The 21,798-nt window shown below is 43.3% G+C and overlaps 1 protein-coding gene across 10 annotated transcripts in view; it reads left to right on the top strand.

Annotated features, from left to right (window-relative positions):
• The window catches only part of LOC135915636 (band 3 anion transport protein-like), a 316,698-nt gene that overhangs the window by 258,024 nt on the left and 36,876 nt on the right, over positions 1-21,798 (top strand). For 8 of the 10 annotated variants that reach the window (XM_065448767.2, XM_065448776.2, XM_065448789.1 and 5 more), the window contains 11 exons: positions 384-486; positions 733-884; positions 1,583-1,761; positions 2,130-2,354; positions 4,047-4,198; positions 7,056-7,182; positions 7,267-7,464; positions 9,176-9,283; positions 11,046-11,238; positions 11,721-11,921; positions 21,641-21,789. In XM_065448767.2, the coding sequence (XP_065304839.1) occupies positions 384-486; positions 733-884; positions 1,583-1,761; positions 2,130-2,354; positions 4,047-4,198; positions 7,056-7,182; positions 7,267-7,464; positions 9,176-9,283; positions 11,046-11,238; positions 11,721-11,921; positions 21,641-21,789 (1,787 nt within the window). The remainder of the gene's footprint in view (positions 1-383; positions 487-732; positions 885-1,582; positions 1,762-2,129; positions 2,355-4,046; positions 4,199-7,055; positions 7,183-7,266; positions 7,465-9,175; positions 9,284-11,045; positions 11,239-11,720; positions 11,922-21,640; positions 21,790-21,798) is intronic. The other 2 variants (XM_065448757.1, XM_065448810.2) reach the window with 2 other exon arrangements.

The raw sequence follows: 21,798 nt of genomic DNA, 5'->3' as shown, positions 1-21,798 counted from the left end.
ACAGAATAGCATTGCCATCTCCCATTTGACAGCCCTATGATCAGAGAGCCATTTTGTGACATCATTTTGAACCAACGGTCAATATCGGCTCTTCTTGTAAGGCCTAAACAGATTGTCTTACATCATGGTTACAGTATATGCATATACATGAACTTAATTAAGCATATCAGTTGCACATGCGTCATGCACCACTCTTTGGCTTTGTAATTCACTGACAATTTCTTGCTGCTCCCGCATCTTTTTGTGTGTCTGTGTATTTATATGACAACTCTTGAATCTAAGTATGCACTTTCTGGCACCATTGCTCAAATAGTTGATAGTTTCTTAGCACTCTAGCTTCATTAAATTTTTTAAGTACTTAGAAAAATTTGTCTTTTTTAAAGGGTCAGACTCCACGGAAGAAGCATCTCCACCACAGGTATTAGTGAGTGACTTGCAGCCTCCATCAACATCTAAAGGACTGGAACCATATCGAACAAAAGATAGGTAATGACTTCTCTGTAAACGAGGGAGCAGCACTCTCAATTCTGAATATAAAATCTCTATAGCATGCCTTACTTCAGATGTCTGCACGTCGGACGCACACAGTAGGGGCGGGTCTGCAGTGCTAAATACAATTTAGCACTTTATGTTTACTATACCTAGCTATGTTATAGTTGCATATTTCTTTGCAATAAACTGCAGCAACTTGTTACGTTCAAAGAAATAGTGGCATGTTTCTTTCTTTGCTAGGCATCACCACCATCATCATAGGCACAAGCGACGTCGGTACGTTTATGACCCAAGCCTAATGGTTCTTCATGATGCTGAAGATAAATACAGGGTCATCACAGAGCCTGAAGAAGCCATGACTCTGCAATCAGCTGATCTCGAAGAGATGGCGAGTAAGTTAAGTTGTGAATTTTCATTTTATTGTTTGTTCATCAAGCACATTGGTAGATAGCAATACTATAACGTTTCCAACTTTTTTTTGCATTCTGAGTAATTTTTATTGTTCTGCACCAATGTTTCCTAATGTTTCCTCTTTTTGTCTCTTTCTTTATTTCCTTTCTCTTCTTTAATTGAGAGGATGAGGTTGAGACCTAAAGAGCACTGGCTTGAAATTTTGTCTTTTTTTTCTTTAATTTGTAATTGTCAGCTCATCACAGTGTTAAGCCTCAATTTCTTGGGAGTACAAAAAATAATTTCATCACTTTTTAGTGAGGCCAGTCCAAAACATGTCACAAGTGTAGTGCAGCTTTGGACATGAAGGAGAAGGCAGTTTCGGATTATAAAGAGGACCTAAAGAAAGTAAGATGATACAAGACTGTGTGGTCTTGCTTTCTTTGTGTTTTGTACACAGTTTGGCTGTAGGCTACAATAGTTATGCACCAGCCAAATCAGAAAAAGAAACATTGTTGACACAAATTAAGTTCGTGTATCAGGTATTTAATGGTTGAAATATTGCAATAATGTGATTATTCCTGCTTTCTTCTGTATCTTCATAATGCCTTCATCTGGCTTAACCAGCAAGCATAATGTATCTCCTAACTTTTGTTGTTTAATTATAGTGTTTTTGATATACAAGTATTTATTATTTCAGGTCATAGATTTGAAGACCAGAAGGGCATGCGTCGGCACAAAATTCTTGCTAAGAACACTGTGCTTTCATTCATGCAGCCTGCGTCTGAAGATTCTTCTGAGAAACCACCTCCTTCAGGTTCTGGAAAAAGATACTCTGTTCCATTCATGAAAAAGCTTTATGATCGAAAGCCACATGAGGTAAGTCAAAGGTGTTTAGGAACACATTTGCATTGGGTGGTATTGCAAGAAAACAGTTTGCAAATAGTAGAGAATAAAATGGTACACCATGAGCATGAACCCGCAACTTGTCCAGTTGGATTCACTTTCCCTAAAACAATTAACATCTTGTGTCCTCCAGTGCTGTCAAGCCACTGCCCTTTACTAATTGCTTGTTGTTGTTTGTACTGTGCAGTATACAGAACAGGGTCAGTTCACACCACAGATCTGTAGTGAAAGAAGATTAACCTTTTGAAATGCTTCATTCCAGTAGGATTTTAATGGCTTGAAATTTATTTCTCTTGAATATTTGAAAGACATATTTGCCTGTCTGCTATTATGCTGCACAGGTCTTTGTGGAGTTGGACGAGCTGGTGCCAGAAACATATGAGTGGAAAGAAACGGCACGTTGGATAAAGTATGAGGAAAACCTAAAAGAGGATGTGGAACGTTGGGGCAAGCCACATTTAGCCTCATTATCTTTCCACTCACTACTTTGCCTGCGCAAGTGCATTGAACAAGGCACCGTGCTGCTTGACCTTGAAGAGAAAGATCTCACAGGCATTGCCAACAAGGTAGACTTTTCTTTTGTATCTAAGTGCTAAGCTGTAGTGTTATAGTTATTAGCATATCAGGGGAGAGGGGGGGGGGGGATATACTGTAAGTGTCTTCTATAGTGGACATGTACATTTAGTCTGCTGCGAAATACTGATTGGCCGGTGGTGCCTGTCTCCTTTTCACATATATCTCAGCCAAGTCAATCAGAACTTCAGCTGCAGATGAAATTTATGTATTCATTAGGTGGACACTTACAGAATTAGCCCCAAGAACGAACTACAGGGGCACTGCGAGCACCGCTCGATTGACGTCGGGGGCACGGACTTGCGCCTGTCGTCTGCTGCAGTTCCAGTGCTGTCCGGGCACTTTCTGCAGTGTTTTCGTTTGTTTGATCTTGTTCCTTCTGCTTTCATACTTGTGGTGGTTGTCTCAAATATGTTTTTGCAATGTCTTCGTTCGCGAAAATTAATTTGAAGCACTTATTTCTTAGACGACAATACAGTTCTCAAAGGCAATACTACAGTGCCAGCCGAAGGAGTGCAGACGAGCCCATTGCGGGTTTTTCATGTGCGGATCGACACTCCAAAAACATAACATATAAGAATCCAGTTATGATACCGTACTTGCCGCGGTGCAACAAGTATGCCACAAATGCTAGCTATATATGACTTCTACAACAGTCGCTTGGTTTTAATCCGCTGTTACCATTGCGTGAAGAGTGTGCCATATTGTCAACAAAGGCTGCTGGGGGCCACCACGAAACATTTCATCACTTGCAATTGGTTGTCTCTTGATCATAACCACGAAATTTTTCTGTCAGGCGATTGCTACTATAGCATTTGTGAATTAACTATGTAAATACTCTTCATGACACACCATCATGTTAGCAGCCATGAGCAGTTCATTTTATGGGGGCCTGTTTCAGAGATCGGTGCAAGTAGCAGCAAACTTTTTCATGCGAAATGCGTGCCTAACTCTTTTTTTTTTTAATGCATTAATGAGGTGGCCATATTTCACTAGAACAACTCACCAGAGTAATAAGAATCATGATGACAGCTTCTCTGGGCAGTGTCTTTCTGACACGGATAACATGTTGACGCCAAATACCATGTAAAATGCAATGCCTTTCATAGCTAACTACTAAGGTAATGTTAAGTATTTAGCAAAGCATCATACACAACTTCACATGTTGAATTTGCAGACATTCCTTTTATGCAAAATTTATAGACAGACACGGCGCACATATGCATTGCAAAACCAGTAGACCCCTTCAATGCTACATAGCTTGTGATATCCAGGCTGCAAATTTTGTTGACTCACGCACTTTTGAAGAAGGAATTGTGGTTCAGGCATGGCAGCAGAAAGAAGCAGACATACCCTTCAGTAAGTACGACTCTAGCCACCTATACCCCAAGCATACACGAAGGGAACGAGCGCACGCCGCAGCCGAGTGAGCCGCAGCAAGCGGTGTCCTGGCCGTGACGTCACACGCTAGAGGCCGCCACTCCAAGTTCTCGCCACTAATACCCCCCAGGAGACATATACACATCACTTTGCATGCACACCACCTGCATGTTGCACAGTTTCAATTGATATGCAGTTGTGTTTTGGAAAAAAAAAAGAGATACAGAAAATTTCACTAACAAAAAATTCAGAAAACTGCTCCAAACATAATTTTTTTGTCTTGCCCTTCCATGGCCAACACTTAGGTGGTTGACAACATGGTGCTGACAGAGCAGATACCACCAGAGAGCCATGGTGCTGTTTTGCGTGTGCTTCTGTTGCGTCACCGGCACGCTGCTGAGAAAGGCCTGAACACTTTTCTTCGTCGCAATTCATCTGGTACATTCACAGCACTCAAGTAAGTGATGTGGTAGTTCGTACTTTAATGTTTTTTCTCGTCATGCTTACTTGAAATTGGTTGAATGTGACAGTATTGCATGTCAGTGTAAGCATACTCCAGGGATTGTACTCTAGCTGGGTTTCATCTTACTTGGAGGAAATTCACTTTCCACATATTTTGTCAACCAACACCTTATTGTCACATTATTTGATGACTTTGTAGGCTTTGGTATTTTGGTAGACTTTGGTAAACTTTTGTAGATATTTGCTAGACTTGGTGATTGTTCCGTGACCTGTTTTGCAAACCTCTTAGCAGCAATGTCATTGACAGGTTTGTAGTTGATTATGGGCAGTGCACCACTCGCAAATGTACTGTTGTGAAGTGGGAAAGGATTGGTTAGAGTAGAAGCCAGGCAACATGGAAAGTATATTGGCATTAAGCTGTGCAGTGAATTCTTTGGTAGCCAATATATCTAAGGTGACCCAGATGCCATCTAGCACAGGGTGCTAGTGCAGTACCGATGTGGAAATTATATTTGCCTGCCTTGGAATGAGACTTGAAATCTAATACCCCTAACACGGCAAATGTAATGTCATTTACAATTAATGACATTCGCTCATAATGCCATTTATTTGCTGTCACATGGTAAAGTATAATGACATTAGTTGAAAACAACATTTCCAAATGAAGGAGTACACGTACGAAACTCATTTGCATTCAATTCGGAATCGAATGTGTATGCTCGACACCAGGAGCCTAACGGTCAGCTTCAAATACAATACGTGCTTTTCTGTTTAACAAAAAATAACTATTGTTTTGTCGATTTTATTACCTAATTATTACTTTAATAATGTTTAAGTGCATCACAATGCACAATTACAGGAAGCTACTTTCATTTCGGTGACTAGACGGCTGTGCTTGGCTTTGGCTGTGGTAGTCATGTTTGTTCACACTGGAGCATCGGCTGTGGCTGCTTCGATTGACTCGACGTAAATGCACGCATGTGTTTTGCTATGGTACACTCTGACGATGTGGATATTAGGAGCCCGCATGCTCATCAGTGCAGTGATGACACGCAACTGTCATTCTCGTTCCTCTTCAACAGAGGTAGGGGACGCGCCTGTCGTGCTTTCCGCCATGTTGCTTGCCTGATCTTCAGCTTGTCTTGACTTGACTTGGTTGGCAGTGTCGACAAAGTAGTGATTGAAAAGCACGGTGTGAAAGGGAGGATCACATTTTCCAACGGAATTTAGCATATTGGAAAATAATTATTGGACAGAAGTGGGTTTGGTACTTTTTTTGCCTCTCTCTTTTTTTTTTTTAACTATCAGCAGTGTCATCGTTTTCAAATGACATTAGTCTTCGCCATGTGAAAGCATACAGTGACAATGACATTAACCTCAACAAATGTCATTTGTTGGAAATGACTTTAGATTTGCTGTGTGATAGCAAATCTCAGATAGACTCAGGGTATAGACTCAGAATAGGTCATTGTATTTTGCTATCATCCCTCCTGAAAAAGAAAATTAAAATTGTGGAAGTACAATGTAAGCTTTTGAATATGTTTTTGTAAAGGTTAAAGCAAGCACTTAAGAGAGCATTGAAGTGAGCAAGTTTCAGATGTGCAAAACTTTCTGCACCAATTCAAAGATTGTTTAGTTTGAATCGAATAGGAAAATAATTGTGTTTGTGGAGGACTACAATGTTAACAGTTGCAATGTTTAGCTATTCGAAGAAGCAATAACTTTTTTAAGGGGAGGTTAAAGTACTCTAGCTATAAATTGCAGAAATGCCTGCTTTACACGGTTTTGACAGAAATCAATGCAAAATTCAGGAACTTCTTGAAGATTTCTTTTAAGGGAATCTACAAAAAAAATTGCAAGCAATGTTCAAAGAAAGTTTATTTGCCGATATCAATGAAGGAAAAATCTTTTCTTTTTCATTTGATTTCTTTTTTGGCAGAAGTTGTTCATTCTACACCTGTAGCTATACCTGCCTCCTTTTCTTTTATTGGTTGGCTAGAAATGGCCACTTTGTCACTTCCTAATCTTGGAGTAGATCAACGAGGCGCTTTAAAGTTCCTTTAAGTATTTAAACAGTTTGTCCATATTCTCCAAGTCTCAACAAAAAAATAAGCTTTTTTATTTCATACATTGCTTCTCATTGACATGCTCTTTTTTTTTTTTTTAAGAATTGAATGTATGCAGTGCAATCCGTGGTTAGTGTGAGCATGCAAGTGCATAACTTGTGTTCTCCAGAGCACCAGCTGTGGATGTTGGTGGAAGCATTGTTTGAAGCACTCTCCATGCATTGCACAGGTGTCAAGGGTGAACAAGTGCCACATGTAGTGCATTAGAGAGTTTTAGCTTGTCCACAAGCTTCTTACTTTCTGCAGATTACCACGTTACCGGAGGCTTAATCATGAGTGGCTGTGTTGGTGCTGCCACTTGGTGGTGCAGAGCTCAACCAGACAAACACAGAGCTGCTATTGCAGTAACTATGTTTAGTCCACTTCGCTGCTGGTGTAAATTTTTGGCAGACATTGCCTTCTTAAATTTTTTGCAACAAGAACACTCACACAATGTGAAAGCTTATCTAAGTCATCGCGGTTAGACAGAGTTTCACAAGATACTGCTATCAGCGTTGTTGCTGTTGTATGCCTATCTGGTAACCTGATAAACTACAAAACATAAAAATTTTGTAGGCAAGCTAGAACTCTCTATAGTCTGCTACAGAGCCAGCGGCTGCCTTGCTTTTCTACTAGGGAAATTGCTTGGTCACATCAATGGCACAACAATAAACTTAAAAATACGGATGTTCACCCACAAGATCATCTTGCTTAAAGGTTCAATACATTTGTTTCCCTTTTTTCCAGGTCACTGCGGTCAGCATCGCTTGTTAGCAACTTTACATCTTCGTCGCAAGACCATGTAAACGGAAATGCCGGGAACCGCAGCATGCCTTTGCTTACTGCAGATACACGCATCTCTATTGACAAAGGCGTAACTACTCTTCCATTCAAAATTTAAGAGGGATAATTAGGGTAGAACTTTCATTTGATGTGCCTTACATATTCTTTATTGCAGACACGTGACGAGACTGAGCCGTTTCTTCCTGGGTGTTCCACGGATGATTTGCGGAAGCCTGATGCCAATATCCTCCGAAGAATACCCGAAGATGCGGAAGCGATCGCCGTGCTAGTGGGAGGCTTAGATTTCTTGGAGCAGCCCACCATTGCCTTTGTCAGACTGGCGCAGGGGCAAGTGATGCCTAATTTGATGGAGGTAGGTGATTTGCTGAATGGTCACTCATGTCTAGTGACACCACCCCACTGTTCCATCCAGCTCGAACAACCCGCAGTGTATCAATTTCTGCGTATAAGTTACCAGATATTTTAGTTTCTTTTCATTGTTTTCTTCCTAACAACTCGTGTTGTATAATCTACAATGTAATGAGGAGTCTAGAAGTTCTGTCTAAAAAGAATGCAGTGGAGAATGCGATAGGAAGTATAAGTGACCAGGGCTTTTGCATGGTGACCTGTTGTGCAGAAGGTCGCAGGATCTGTAGCGGTAGCATTTTGATGGCGACAAAATGGAAAAACGTCTGTGTAACATGCATTGTTTGCAGGCTAAAGAACACTGGGTGGTCAGAATGAATCCAGAGATTCCCACTATGACCTGCCTCATGATAAGATCGTCATTTTGGCGTGTAGAACACCAGAATATAAATCTTTTTTTCTTTTTCATGGTGTTAATGACCAGTTTGCTGCGATTGTCTCCAGGTTTAAAAATGGGTAGCAGTGGGAGTGTGAACCAGCATTATCAAGAAGAGTGCACTGTTTTAGCAATGCTTTAGCAACAAAACAAGATTCATTGTTTTTACCTCAAGTCGCAAACTTGGGCCACATATAGCTGCAATCTGCACCTTAATGGAGTAGCCCTGGAGCGTGCATATATGCATATGCATAAATACTTGGAAGTGACACCTAATTTGGCTTTTCATTGGGTGCCTCTGTAAAAAGTTTACCCTAGGTTGTTTGGCAGGCTCAAAAGTATTTTAGTAAGAAAGTACTGTGACTAACATATTTTTGCATTTTTTCATTGGATTATCGTTTGGTTTATTGCCTACTAAAAGCCTGCAGTAGGCTTCCAACAGGACTTACGCCACACATGCTATGATATAGATAGGTGAAGATGCTTATTGCAATAGGATTGGCAGTGATAGCTGTGAATGCAACATGCAATGACCTGCCAGTAGATTTGTTGGTACCGCAAAGGAAAACTCGAGTGTGTGCCAGCATTTTCACATGACATGAGCGGGTGAGTACTGCTGTGAAGCTGCCGTGGCATGCGCCTACTGCTCTCGATCGCGCCGCGCATGCCTTGTACCTTGTTCACAAAGGAATCTAGTGGCTGGAAATCTTATATGATCACAGTTTGGTGATGCACTGAATAATGGTGTTGAAAGAGATCGTGTTCTTCGGGAACGCATGAAGAGGTAAAAAAAGCGTAGCTGTATTGCGTCATTTTTTGTTCTCAATGGCAAGCATTGGCATCAGAAAATCGTTTGTAACGGGATCATATTAACAAGGTTCTACTGTATATCCTGTGTATTCGCATAATGTGAGCACTATTTATGATATGTCTTTCTGATACTTACGCCTTTTCATTTGCATTAATTTTATTATCTGTATATCTAATGGATCCGTCACTAACCAAGTTGACTAAGGATCCATATGATTCAGCATATTATTGTTCTCATTTTTCTTTGTATATAAATTTTTTTTTAACTGTATCTATGCGCCAATACTCAGACCACAGTGCACATTGATCCTGGCATAATTAATTAATTACTTAATTTATTGGAGACCAGAAGTCTTTCGTTTTTCTTTACTTTTTGCCCCTTAGCCATCATAGCTAATTATCTAGCAGCATTTCTTTTTTCTTTGTAGCATTTGCCTTAGCTAGATCCTTTGTAAGTTAATTTTGCTTGCAGGTTCCTATCCCTGTGAGATTCTTCTTCATTTTGCTGGGTCCATCACATACTGATGACCTGGACTACCATGAGGTCGGTCGTTCCATCTCCACCCTAATGTCAAATACAGTAAGTTTCTTTAATTATTATCTACATCTCTTTCCTTGTACTTAAATACATGTTATCCCCCCCCCCCAAAAAAAAATCATGCTTTATTTGATTGTATGTTTGAACCATCCTGAAAAGTCTTGGGATATGTAGAACTGGGTTAACAGCACCTATTGCCAAACTTTTCAAAGCTATTTCAGTTTTGAAGTGGGGAAACATGGTTATGATTTAACCCTCAGCAGAGCAGTGTAATTTAAAACCAACTTTAAACACCGCTAATGCGCTCTTTGCCATTCTTGCACATCACTTAAAGGTATATACAAAGTGACCCAATTATCTGGGACAAAGTTATAAAAGAAAATAAAGCTTTTATGTGGACACCAAGTGTATGCTGTTATATCCACTATTTATATAAAAATGGTAAAAGCATCCAGTATTTATGTCTTGTTCTTAATTTGTTTGCAATTATTTAGTAACTTTTTAATTTTTATATTTAATATACATATTTTAACTTTATTATATCATGAAAATGAGGCAACTAAGTTTCTGCTTTCATAATACAAACTACTTCTAGGTTTACACATAATTACAAAAAGTAGAAGTTTTTACAGATGAAGCTTCACGTGCATTTATTTTGTGCACGAATACAAATAGTCCACTGGACATTTTTGCTGTGGCTGCCATGTTTGTGTTTTGGCTAAAGCTACTGACACTTCTAAATAGAAAAAAATTGCAGCAGACCCACTTGTTGGAATCTGATGAGCGAAGTTTTCTTAAATTGTTCTAATTGAGTGCTATGCGAAGAGACACATGACACATGATGCCTTTTAATGCCAACTTGTGTAATTCCTTACACCTTGTGCTTAAATGCAAACATAAGTTAACATGGCTTCATGATGTGCAACGTGGATGCATTGATGACTTGCAGGCTAATGTGATGTTCTGTGAGTGGTGAACGAAGCATTGTGAGCAGAAATGTACGTACAGCAAAGTTTAAAACATAGTAATGCATGTTTAATGCTTCAGCTATGATGACAAACACATGATAAATCAATCACCCCCACCACGTGACCCCTGCGACCATGGCGACCTACTGTTCAGTCTATTTGGCTAGATGTCTTTTGTCCTGCACATGTTCTTCATGCTTTCCCTCTCCATGCCACACCTGTGTGGGAGACCCCCAGCTATGTCTACACGGCAAGACAATGGTGCCAAGTTTGGAGGTGAAGAACCAGGGCCTCGTGATAAACACCTATACAGCTGTAATGTGACAGCATTATCAGGATTTTCAGGATTGCACTGCCTGCAATATCGGCTCGAGTTACAAACCACATTAAAACCTTTGTGAGGACGCATATTGTATGCTGGTGTCAGGATCAGCCCACCAAGTCTCCACCTTTGATTACGCATAGTCTCTGGGATCAGCCTAGTTTCCTATTACAGGATTCTCTGGGATTAGTTCAGTATTGATAACATCTCTGTGATTGGTCCAGTTTACTATTACATAATCTCCAGGATTGGCCCAGTTTTTATCACACAATCTCCATGATTGGCACACTCCACTTTCAATCTGTCCCTGGAATCGGCCAATTTGGTAAAAAAACCAACCAACAAACAGATGGGAAACCCAGGGGGGTGCACGAAGAAAGCTTCGCTTTAATAATGGTACTAAGAAATTATGACCTTGTGCAGTTTTTGGTGGAAGTTACACAAGTTCTGCACGTTTCATTTTGTTTCTGTGTCAGTTTTATGCAATGTTTCTCACTGTCATTGTGCCTTGCAGGCCTTTCACACTGCAGCATACAAAGCAGAAGATCGCCGTGACCTGCTTAGAGCTATGAACGAGTTCTTGGACGACAGTGTCGTTCTGCCACCCGGTGACTGGGACAGGAAGTCTTTGCTGCCTGTTGATGACCTCAAGAAGAAGTACGAGGATATTCGCAAGCGCAAGATGCAGACAAAGAAGCCGGCTCCCCGTTAGTCTGTTTTGGAATTGGTTCAAGGCAGCAAGCCCCTGTGTGAGAGTGCCTGTGTGCTAATGCTGTGGGGAATGCGTGTTTGCCTGCTCATGCTGACCTCCTCCTGCAGAAGCAGAGAGACTAGCAGTGTTCTAAGGACATGTTGGAACTAGGTGTGACACTGCTTTTTGCTGTCTGCTGGGGCTCACTAAGCTGGAACTCTTCTGCAGTCTGTGAGCTTCGTACACATCAAATGCAAGCAGTGAGCAAAGAATACCTATTTACATGTATAAGCGCTGTGTAATATTTTTATTATAACTTTTTTTTGGAATAAGCCTGACTCCTGGCTTATAGTAACTTGGAGCATGGCAAACAGTCTTTTTGGCCTTCATTCAGCTGAGCTTGAATATTTTAGATGCTAGAAAAAAAGAAAAAATATATGAAGGGGGCTTTTGTAAGCAAGTACTTACACAGTGCTTGTTTGCTGCTTTTCTTTTCAGCTGTGGAAGACAAAGCTCCACAGTATGAACCACTGAAGCGCAGTGGCAGATTGTTTGGAGGCCTGTGCAGTGACATCAAGAATCGCTACCCTTGGTACCTCAGCGACTTCAAGGATGCCCTTGATGGCCAATGCTTAGCTACGGCCATCTTCATTTACTTTGCTGCTCTGTCGGGAGCCGTCACTTTTGGCGGATTGCTAGGTGAGATCTTGGTGCGAAAGTCTGTTAGTTCCCAGATATGCATTAGCAAGCAAAACCTTTTTATTTTTCAGACAAAAATGTTATAAAGACATATTTGATTACCAACTGCTTTATTAGAGTTGATTTTTCTTTGACTAGTGGCCCTGCCAGAATTAAATTCATGTGCACATATATTTCAAGTGCAGTGGTAAAGCTGCTTTGCGGTTCATGCTAAACTGTACAAAAAGGTATCTCGCGCTAAATGATGCTACAGAAGCATAATAATATTTTCCGTCATTACACTGAGCCTGTACTAGAAATGCTGGCATGAGTGTCCACACTCCTTGCAGTTCTCAAAATTCACACCAGAAAGGTTATTGCCAATTCACCCATACAATGTAGGGTTCCTGCATACGCTTCCACAGAATGCAGAACCTTCTGTGTCTATAAAAGTTGAACTTCTGAACATGTATCAGAACATCAAGTATTCTAAACTAGTTTACCATCACTTCGTGTTTTTTGCTTCTCTGCTTTCAGCACTGCTATGGCTGAAAGCCATAACTTAAGTAGAATATTTTTTTCATATTTATGCTTTGTTAGCATTGTAACATATTAAAGAAAGCTGTTTTCAGAGAACCAGCTCTAAGTTTGAATATCCCATTATTCTAATGTGGTGTTTCTTAGGCAGCGTGTCCCTGAGTATTGAAGTGACCATGTACTTCCAGCAGAGAGCATCCAAGAGAGCATGTTTATTGTGGGTAACTGTGAGTAATATAAAGCACTTGGCCAGGAAAGGGAAGGGACAGAAAGAGGGTGAGGGAAAGGAAGTGATAACAAGAACACGTACATTGATAGGAGTATGACATCGACACGTGCTGTGCATGAAGATAAAAGCATGAAAACTCAAAAGAATAGAAAGGTAAGTAGTTTCACACATTGCGTAGAGATGTAGAGGCACAGGTTGGCGCGTGTCTCCTTTTCCAGTGAGGCTGTGCCATGCGTGGCTAAGAGCATACGCAGCCAGCATGTCATTTTTTAGAGGTAATCTCACACCTAAGCAAAGACTGGGTGGGCTGAGATGGCATGGCATCATGTGCTGTCTTTCCATGCGTTTAGTGCTGGAGGTTACGTAATCTTGAATTTCAGAGATGTGTGGAAGCCGGAGGCTGACGAAGTGTTCGCTCCCCATTGCCGGCGCTCTTTGTGATGGTGTCATGTCAATGTGGGTGACACTATCAGCCACAGAGGCGGAGTGGACGCAAACGTGTGGGTCCCCTTCATACCACCGATGTGAACATATGGTTGATACGGCTTGAAACCCTATCTTTCGTTGCCAAATGTCTAATTTAACAAAATAATTTTTTTTTTCTCATTTAAATTTGCCTTTTCTAATTGCCTGATAGTTAGAAAATATTGCGGCCCCTTGTGTATGTAGTAAAAATTTGTCGGCGACTGTACTTATTTGCATAAAAGATAAAATTTCAATATAATGAAAATTTAATATAACAAAGCGAACTGCTGATTTTACTAACTTTGTAATATCGAGTTTTAACGTAGTGTTATGCGATTTTGCCTAGTGGCCACACTGATTGCATGCTAAGTGCATCTAGGTACAGCTAGCTGGCCAAAGGTTCAGCCACTTTGGGAAGATTTCACATGTGAGCTGTGTTTGTCGGAATAGACTAGATTTCTTTCGAATCTTGCACATTTTGGTTACCATGTCTGTTTCTGCCTGTCAGAATAGAATGCATGGTTTCGTCCACTTGTGATCTTATGCCACAAGCTTCTCACAGTATGCAAGTCTTCTGGCATCTTAATGCGAGGCCCTTCATGATTAATCTGCCATAACTGCTATTACATAAAGTAACTGTCAAAGACCTTGTTAAGCTGTTATATGTATGAAGAAGTCATGACATATTTATTCATAAAACAGTTTACTTTCATGACTGCGATGCTTTGTTTGACATGCCTTTCACCAAAGATGGTAGCTGACTGTAGATGTGCTGAGCAAAGCATTGTACACTTGTAGAGGCAATGAATGGTTTTGGATTCATGTCATGTACATCAGGCTCATGGTTTACTGACATACGCAGAATCATTTTTGTGGGAAAATATTTCAAACAGTGGTTGCTTCACAAATTACTGTAGTATAGAATAGAGCTCGACTGCTTGTGATATGTGTTTTGTAACGAAGAAGTTAGAAAGTAAATTGAGGGCAGCATGGTGAGCAATGGAAAGGAGAAAGATGAGGCAAATTTGAGGACACAAAAGAAGGGAATCATTGATTAGAGAAAAAGGTGAACGTGGAAACAAACGAACTGGCCAGTCACCCTGGAAGGAAAACCAGGAGAGGCTCTTAAAGTACTGGCAAACATACTGTTCTCAAAAGACGTAAGGAGTGATGTTAGTGACTACTGTTGGATTAGGGGATGTCATGGTCTCAGAGTATGGCTTCACACTGAGGGTCTCTGTCTAGCCTACGCCACCAGTGCGTTTTGAAACGTGTAGCTGGCCTGTGCTACCAAGGCGTTACATGGAGGCTAAGAGGGCCCATACCATCATCCAAACTTTCACAACGAGAGTTGCTATCTTTTTGTTGAGGATGAGGTCAGGAGGTTGGCGGAATAGAACAGCCGGTTTATTCACATGGGGGGAAAAGGACAAACTTATTTACAGGCAAAGGCATAAGATACTCACAGAGGAGTATGGAGTGCAGTCAATCGTGTGCAACTTGCATTTATTTTTCAAAATTTTTCGTCTGTGCGTTTTACAAAATGGCACGACTTATATACGTTTTTTTTTTCTTTCGGAAATTACTGCCGTCAAAATCGGTTTGGATGCTATGGCCACATGAAGTGCACTGGGTTGACCTGCTCTTGCAGTTGCTATGGGTTGTGTGCGCGCTATGGAGGTACCGGGTTCTTCTCGTGATTGAGTTGCCGAGTGCCATGCAAGAAGGACGGAGCATCAACACAAGCGGCGGCAGGCCAAGCACGAGTTGACCACCTCCGAAGTCGTCTCATTTGCAGATCACTTTCAAGAGACGGCACGTGCCGCAGTGCAGACTACGCAGTTGCTACCAGAGTACAACCCCCCCTCCCCACACACACCTGAGCTGCCTTCCTGTTTCCCTTCCTTGTGCGCGATTCGGCGCACTCTCGAATGCGTTCATTCACACATACAGCGTACGGCATGTGGAGACGATGTTATCACCCTTGGACTTTATACGGAACATTGCAGCGGGCACGACGCCAGAAATCCGTCTGGAGTGTCCATAACATTCCTATCGCAATTCTATAGAAATGGCACCGATACACTTGCGTGTGTCCCGCGTTCACGAAGTGAAATGTCACTGAATTTTTTTTCAAATCGCTTACCGAACGACCAAATACACCGATGCGACTTACATACGTTTTTTTTTTTTTTTTCAGGAAAACTGCCTATTTGAGGGGGGTGTGACTTAAACATAGGTGCTGCTTATGGACCGGAAAGTACGGTACATCATACGGTACATCATAAGTACGGTACACACACCACACACTGTGGATGCCTCTTAAAAACCCTCCATCTTCCCTAGATCACTTGCGAGAGAAATGGGTAATGTCCCAATCAACCAGTCTGGTGGTTCGTACTGGCACAGCACACTGCCTACAAGGAGTAGAACGTTGACACAAACCACACGCGCCGGCCCCAAGCTTATCCTGGAAAAAGGAAAGCAAGCATACCAGACCCAGTTCAGTGGCCCAAGCTCGCCAGAAGGCAAAGCTTCTACAGGTTCTGGTGTCTTTTGCTGAAGTTTTGGGAGAACCTCCATCGTCTCGTTCTCACACAGACCTCCGATTTGCTGTCACTGTCAGTATCTCAGGGACCACATTGACTCGGTGGAATGTTGTTGGACGGTCGGTACCACAGTGACCCCAGCCTCCACTCTTCAGTGAATACACCAAATGTAACAGCTCCTCCGCGGCCTGCGAAATCTCGACTGGCTAGCGCTGACAACCGCTGGGCAGGATGAGACTGGCTGGTGACCAAGATGGCTTGGCTCTCTGCAGGAAGGCTTCCAACCATGTCACAATAACCAGCACAGAAGTGTTGACCAAGACAACACAGTACCACACAGCATGCAAACGCCCGGAATCGGCTGTTAACTCACCAGTTTTTATACTAAAATTTTAATTGAAAGTGCTGAACTGGAAACTGAAAATTTCGACCCCAAAATTTTGGTGCCGGCAAAGCGAGTGCTTGCATTCCTTTGACTTCAGTGAAACCTGACTGTCACGCTGCAAACATATGCATACAATTAAAGCAAAGGCTCTAAATAACCAACACTTCAAAACACTTATGCAGCCTAACTTCACAAACAGCCTGCTCATGCTCATCTCAGTGGACTGACTACTTATCGCACGTACTAGAGCCACTGAACAGCTCCGTCAACTCTTTGTATACATAATCAAAATCATGCTAGCTTTGGGGTCACAACTCAAAGCATATTTGTATGCCATGCATATGGTTGTTTTTTTTTTGGCTTTGTCTGACATGCCTTAAATGAACAACAAAACTAAACACATTATTATGCATCCAAAATAATCTTTAAAAAATGTGTTTGCTCTTAACTTTTTCCATGCACGCGCCGTAGAAACATCAGAACACTGCTGCCTTCAACACTCACAAGCGACCCAGTGAATAACACTCTGTTTCCTTCTGTCTTCACTGGACACACTAATGGAATTGTACCAATGCTTCTCAGTGCAAATTATGCACTTACTGAAAACCAACGCGCTTAACCTGAGAAGAAAAACATCAGAAACACTTCTAACAAAAGGTCAACTAATACACATGTGCGTAGGCCTTTCAACAAATAAACTTGATGTTTCCAGTCAACTACGAAAAAGAAAAAAAAACCTATCCATTAATTAACTAACACTTCACAAAACTAAAACTTTACGCAAGACAAATCTTATAAACCTTGGAGCTTCTCAAAGAAAAACCAAAACAAAGCTCATAACTTTTTTTACTGAAAAAAACCCTAGTGTCAAGCCATGAAACTTCTCAAAACGAACCAAACAAAATTTTGTCTGTTTCTTCAGAATCTGTCTTTTTGTCTATTGTTCCAATTATCATAAGATGGACTCATACTTTTGAGCTGTACTTGACGTGGTCGCGCCATGAAAACTATTCTGGCAAACCAGGAACAATAAAGTCCTGACATTCCAGTAACACCTTCCAGAAGTTACAGTCCCTTGCCAATTTGTGTCCTGGCGACATGCTTTCATGACCTTGTATGACTGCTTCGCATCTCGCTACCACCTTGCCTAGTCCTGCCACCTTGCTCTCCTTCCCAATGTATTCAGCACCGCGAGAAGAATGACAGAATGATTGGGAACATAATTGCCCCATGCCCTTTGTCCGCATTCACGTAGAACATGCTCCTCTGTCTCTTTTTGCCCAATGGCTCGGATGTGCTTGAAATGAACACTTCGCAGACAACAACCTCGCCTTTCCTTTTCTTGCGCCCTGCCTTTTTGCGTCTTTTGCCGTCTTTGGCTGTGCTAGATTCTTCACCACATGCCGACCTTTGCAACGCTTCTTTCTGCAACGCTTTGTCCTTGTGCTCAATTTTGAGCCATCTACTCGCGGCTCGTGCTGACCGTTACAGATCTCGTCGGTCTGGAGCATTGTCTTACCCACACAGCCCGAGTGATTTTCAATTAAATCGTCTGTCTCTTTGCCTCGACTGGCGGGCAGCTTAACTGACTCTGGAACAATGCAGCAGTCTTTACCTGAGCTATACAACTCGTATTCCCGCAAACTGCCCTCTACTGCATTGTCCAGCTTGCATTGTGCATTGGCACACAGCTCCTCAGTCTCGGTCGGTGTCTCACCCAAACAGTCTGAATGATTCGTGCCTAAATCATCACTACTTTGGCTACCTAAACAGGTGGACACCTTCACCGATCGCTGAACAGTGCAGTCATCCTCCTTTGAGCTACGCACCTCGCACTCCTGCGAACTGCCCTCATCTGCATCGTCCAACTTGCACTGCACTTTAAATGCAGCTCTAACTTGGCCCTTATCTAAACATGGGTGCCCATGTCTATCGGGTCAGCAGCACTCTGTACTTTGTTAACAACTTCATTAACAATGCCTGCAATGCACGCACACATGGTGACTGTGCCAATTCATTAACAGCTGGTCTAGCTGTCTCTACAGTGCTCTGTTGGCACAGCACCTCATCGTGCTCACTATAGCCTTCAGTGGTCTTTGTTGCCACTAAGGCATCATTAACAGCTAAAACTATCAGTTCACTTATGGACATGCTGCTAACGTCACAGGTACTGCTACTATCTTCAGCTCGTCAGTTGCAAGAGATTCCCAAGGTCATTCCCAAGTCGCCTCCACTTGATTGGAATACTGGATGGTCACCACATCCCGAGGTCCGTGAGCTCGGGATGTGGTGAGCTGCCATAATTTGTTGGATTCAGGGGTGTCTTGGACTCTTGCGTCACACTGAGGGTCGCTCTCTAGCCTAAGCCACCGATGTGTTTTGAAACAGGTAGCTGGCCTACACTACCGGGGCATAGCACAGAGACTAAGAGGGTCCATGCCATCATCTGAACTTTCACGACGAAAGTTGCCAACTTTTTTTATGAGTACTAGGTCACATGGTTGGAGGCATAGAACAGAGGTAGTATTCATATGGGGGAAAAAAGGCAAACTTATTTATCGGAAAAGACATAAGATACTCGCAGGAGTATGGAGCGCAGTACATTGTAGCATGCAGCTACATTGTTCACGTCACCTGAGCTACACTTAGTAGCATACTACATCGTTCTGGGAGAGCACACACCACACACTGAAGAAGTACCCTCCATCTTCCCTAGATCATTCGCTAGGGAAATGGGTAATGTCCCAATCAACCAGTCTGGCGGTTCGTATCGGCACGGCACACCACCTCCGAGGAGAACGTTGACACAAAGCACATGCTCTGCCCCCAAGCTGGTCCTGAAAAGGGGGAAAGGGGAAGCAAGCATACCAGACCCAGTGTTTCACTGACGACTGGGGAGAGGTCAATGTCCCAAGCTTGGCAGAAGGTAAAGCTTCTCCAGGTACTGCCATCTTTTGCTGATGTTCTGGGAAAACATCCGTCGTCTTGTTCTCACGCTGACCTACAATTTGCTGTCACTGTCAATGTTGACTCGGTGGAATGTTGTTGAACGTCGGTACCACAACGACCCCAACCTCTACCCTTCGGTGCATACTCCAAATGTAACGATAATCTTTTTATTTTCTTACATGTAACACGTAGTTCTGTATAAGAGAAGGGGTTCACAGGAAGATAGAGGTTCGAAGTGGTCAACAGTGGTCAATTTAAGGCAAGCTTCAGGCTGGAGCCAGTATTTCAACATGGGACCTTGCCTTTGTCAGTGCCCTCACTTAGACATGTCCGCTTGTCCAAGCGTTGGCTGCAGCCCAAGACTTGACTTGTTTTCCTGTTTTTAATAGTTCTGCCTGTTTGACAGCATGGGTAGTTTGAGGCATTTATTCAGCGCCCTTGCTATGCTGCAAAGCAGTACAGGAGTTGCCTTTTGCATTAAATATAATGAAGTGATCATGTGACCTGTCTGCTGCAGCCACTGCTACAAAGCTGCATTTTTAATGTTCTGGAAGCTTAAATTTAAAAAAAAGTGTATTCTGCTGCTACAAGAGCTGCTGGAAGAAGGCTCTTGCTTCTGCTACTCATGAAGAAGGGAAAAAGTAACAGATGGAAGACCAAAACAATTCACCTTTCTGTTCACTAACTCTAGAGTATTGTCTTTGATTACTATGTTTTAGAGCGCAGCTCTTTGGCGTCCGTTCCTGGGTTTCGCGTCGTCGTCAGCGTTGTCGTCGGCCTCGTAACCAGCTCCGCCCCCCTTTCATCCCCCCAGCGCTAGCAGCGACCGACTGATAACGCTGGATGCCGCTGACGCCGCTAGAGAGTCAAGATAACGTGACTGCATAGAACACCGTCGCCGCCATGCAGAAAGAGGAGGAAAGGGTCCCCCCCCCCCCCTGTTCTTGTGTGGCGGATAGGGTGCTCTTCAGTTGCCGACGCGCCGGTTATTTCACGTAGGCCCCGGCACGTCGACGAATACGTGACCACCTTCCCACGGCTAGACCTGGTTCTTAGCGCTGCGGAAGCGTGGGTATCATATTGTTTGTGTCGGCATCGGCGGCGTTGTCCCTGAAACCAACTCCGCAGCTGGGGTTGACTCACTATCGGCGTCAGCGGCATCAGTCAGTCGCTGCTATCTCTTCCCTCCTCCCTTTATCGTGTTGTCCGCTTGCTGCGCGCACTTCTGCCCCCATCGTTTGCCGCTGGGTGTACACGCCGCCCCCCTCCCCCCTCTTCCTGCGAGTCTCCGGTTGTCAAAGCGCCGGCTCGAACTTAATTCCTTTCTTCGCTCCTCCTCCAATGCAACCCCTGTGCGGTGGCAATCAGAGAGCCAGATCGGTGGCGGCGGATCTGTATATGTGCACCGCCCGAGCCGAAATTGCCGCTGCCGTTCGCCCTGTGCGGTGGCAATCAGAGAGCCAGATCGGTGGCGGCGGATCTGTATATGTGCACCGCCCGAGCCGAAATTGCCGCTGCCGTTCGCCACTGCGAAATTATCTGCCAGTTCTTTCTGAGCCATGAGCGAGACGACCGATGGAAGTCCTCCGTCTGCTGCTGCTGCTGCTGCTGCTGCTGCTGCTGCTGCTAAACGAGCTGCCAGAGCAGAGGCCCAGCGCCGTCGCCGTCAGAATCCAGAGGTGCGTGCCGCCCAAGCAGAAGCTTACCGTCGCCGCCGTCGAGATGATCCAGGAGTACGCGTCGCCGAAGCAGAGGCTAAGCGCCGCCGCCGAGAAGACCCTGCCGTTCGCGCCGCCGAAGCGGAGGCTCATCGCCGCCATCGAGAGCAACCAGCAGTAAGCGAGGCTGAAGCAGAAGCTCATCGCCGCCGCCGAGAAGACCCTGCAGTTCGCGCCGCCGAAGCGGAGGCTCATCGCCGCCGTCGAGAGCAACCAGCAGTAAGCGAGGCTGAAGCAGAAGCTCATCGCCGCCGCCGAGAAGACCCTGCCGTTCGCACCGCCGAAGCGGAGGCTCATCGCCGCCGTCGAGAGCAACCAGCAGTAAGCGAGGCTGAAGCAGAAGCTCATCGCCGTCGCAGAGAAGACTCTACCGTTCGCGCGGCCGAGGCCGAGGCCAAACGCAAACAAAGGCTCGCATTTGCTGCGCTCAAATTTCGCATTAGGAAGTAACGTAATCATCGGTAATTTTTTTTAAGTTGAGAACAAACACCATGGAAAAAGGACCAAATATTTAATTTCTTGAAACACATGCAGTCATGGAATTCTTGCACAAGTTTTATGTTTCAGCTTGCTTCACAAATTCTGTGCTTGGGGTAATAGAGGAGTCCTCTCTTTTCTTTTTTTTTGTATTCTTTTTTCTTTTATTAGCTGCAGTGCATAAACCTGAATTTCCAGAAAAAATATCTGGTGTGTCACAGGCTTTATTAGATCACAGGATCAGTCACGGCATTTGGAGTTGCTCAATTGGTATTTAGCCGATTCTATGCAGTAGCACTTGTAAAATGTTTGTGTGGTATGATTTGCGAGCTTATATCAAACAGCATTTTATTAAAATTATGGAACTTCACCATTTGCTTGTACTCATTTTATGGCATACTCCAATACGTTACTCCTTTCCTTTTTTCCAGGAGACAAAACCAACAACCTCATTGGAGTGTCTGAGACACTTGTAGCCACCTGTGCTACAGGTATCATATTTGCATTGTTTTCTGGGCAACCTCTGGTTATAATAGGTGTTACAGGACCGGTACTACTATTTGACGAGTTGTTGTATTCGGTAAGCATG

The sequence above is a fragment of the Dermacentor albipictus genome, chromosome 1 (genome assembly GCF_038994185.2).
Source record: "Dermacentor albipictus isolate Rhodes 1998 colony chromosome 1, USDA_Dalb.pri_finalv2, whole genome shotgun sequence".
NCBI lineage: Eukaryota > Metazoa > Arthropoda > Arachnida > Ixodida > Ixodidae > Dermacentor > Dermacentor albipictus.
The sequence above is the reverse complement of the archived record's forward strand: the minus strand, read 5'-3'. Positions and strand labels throughout refer to the sequence as shown.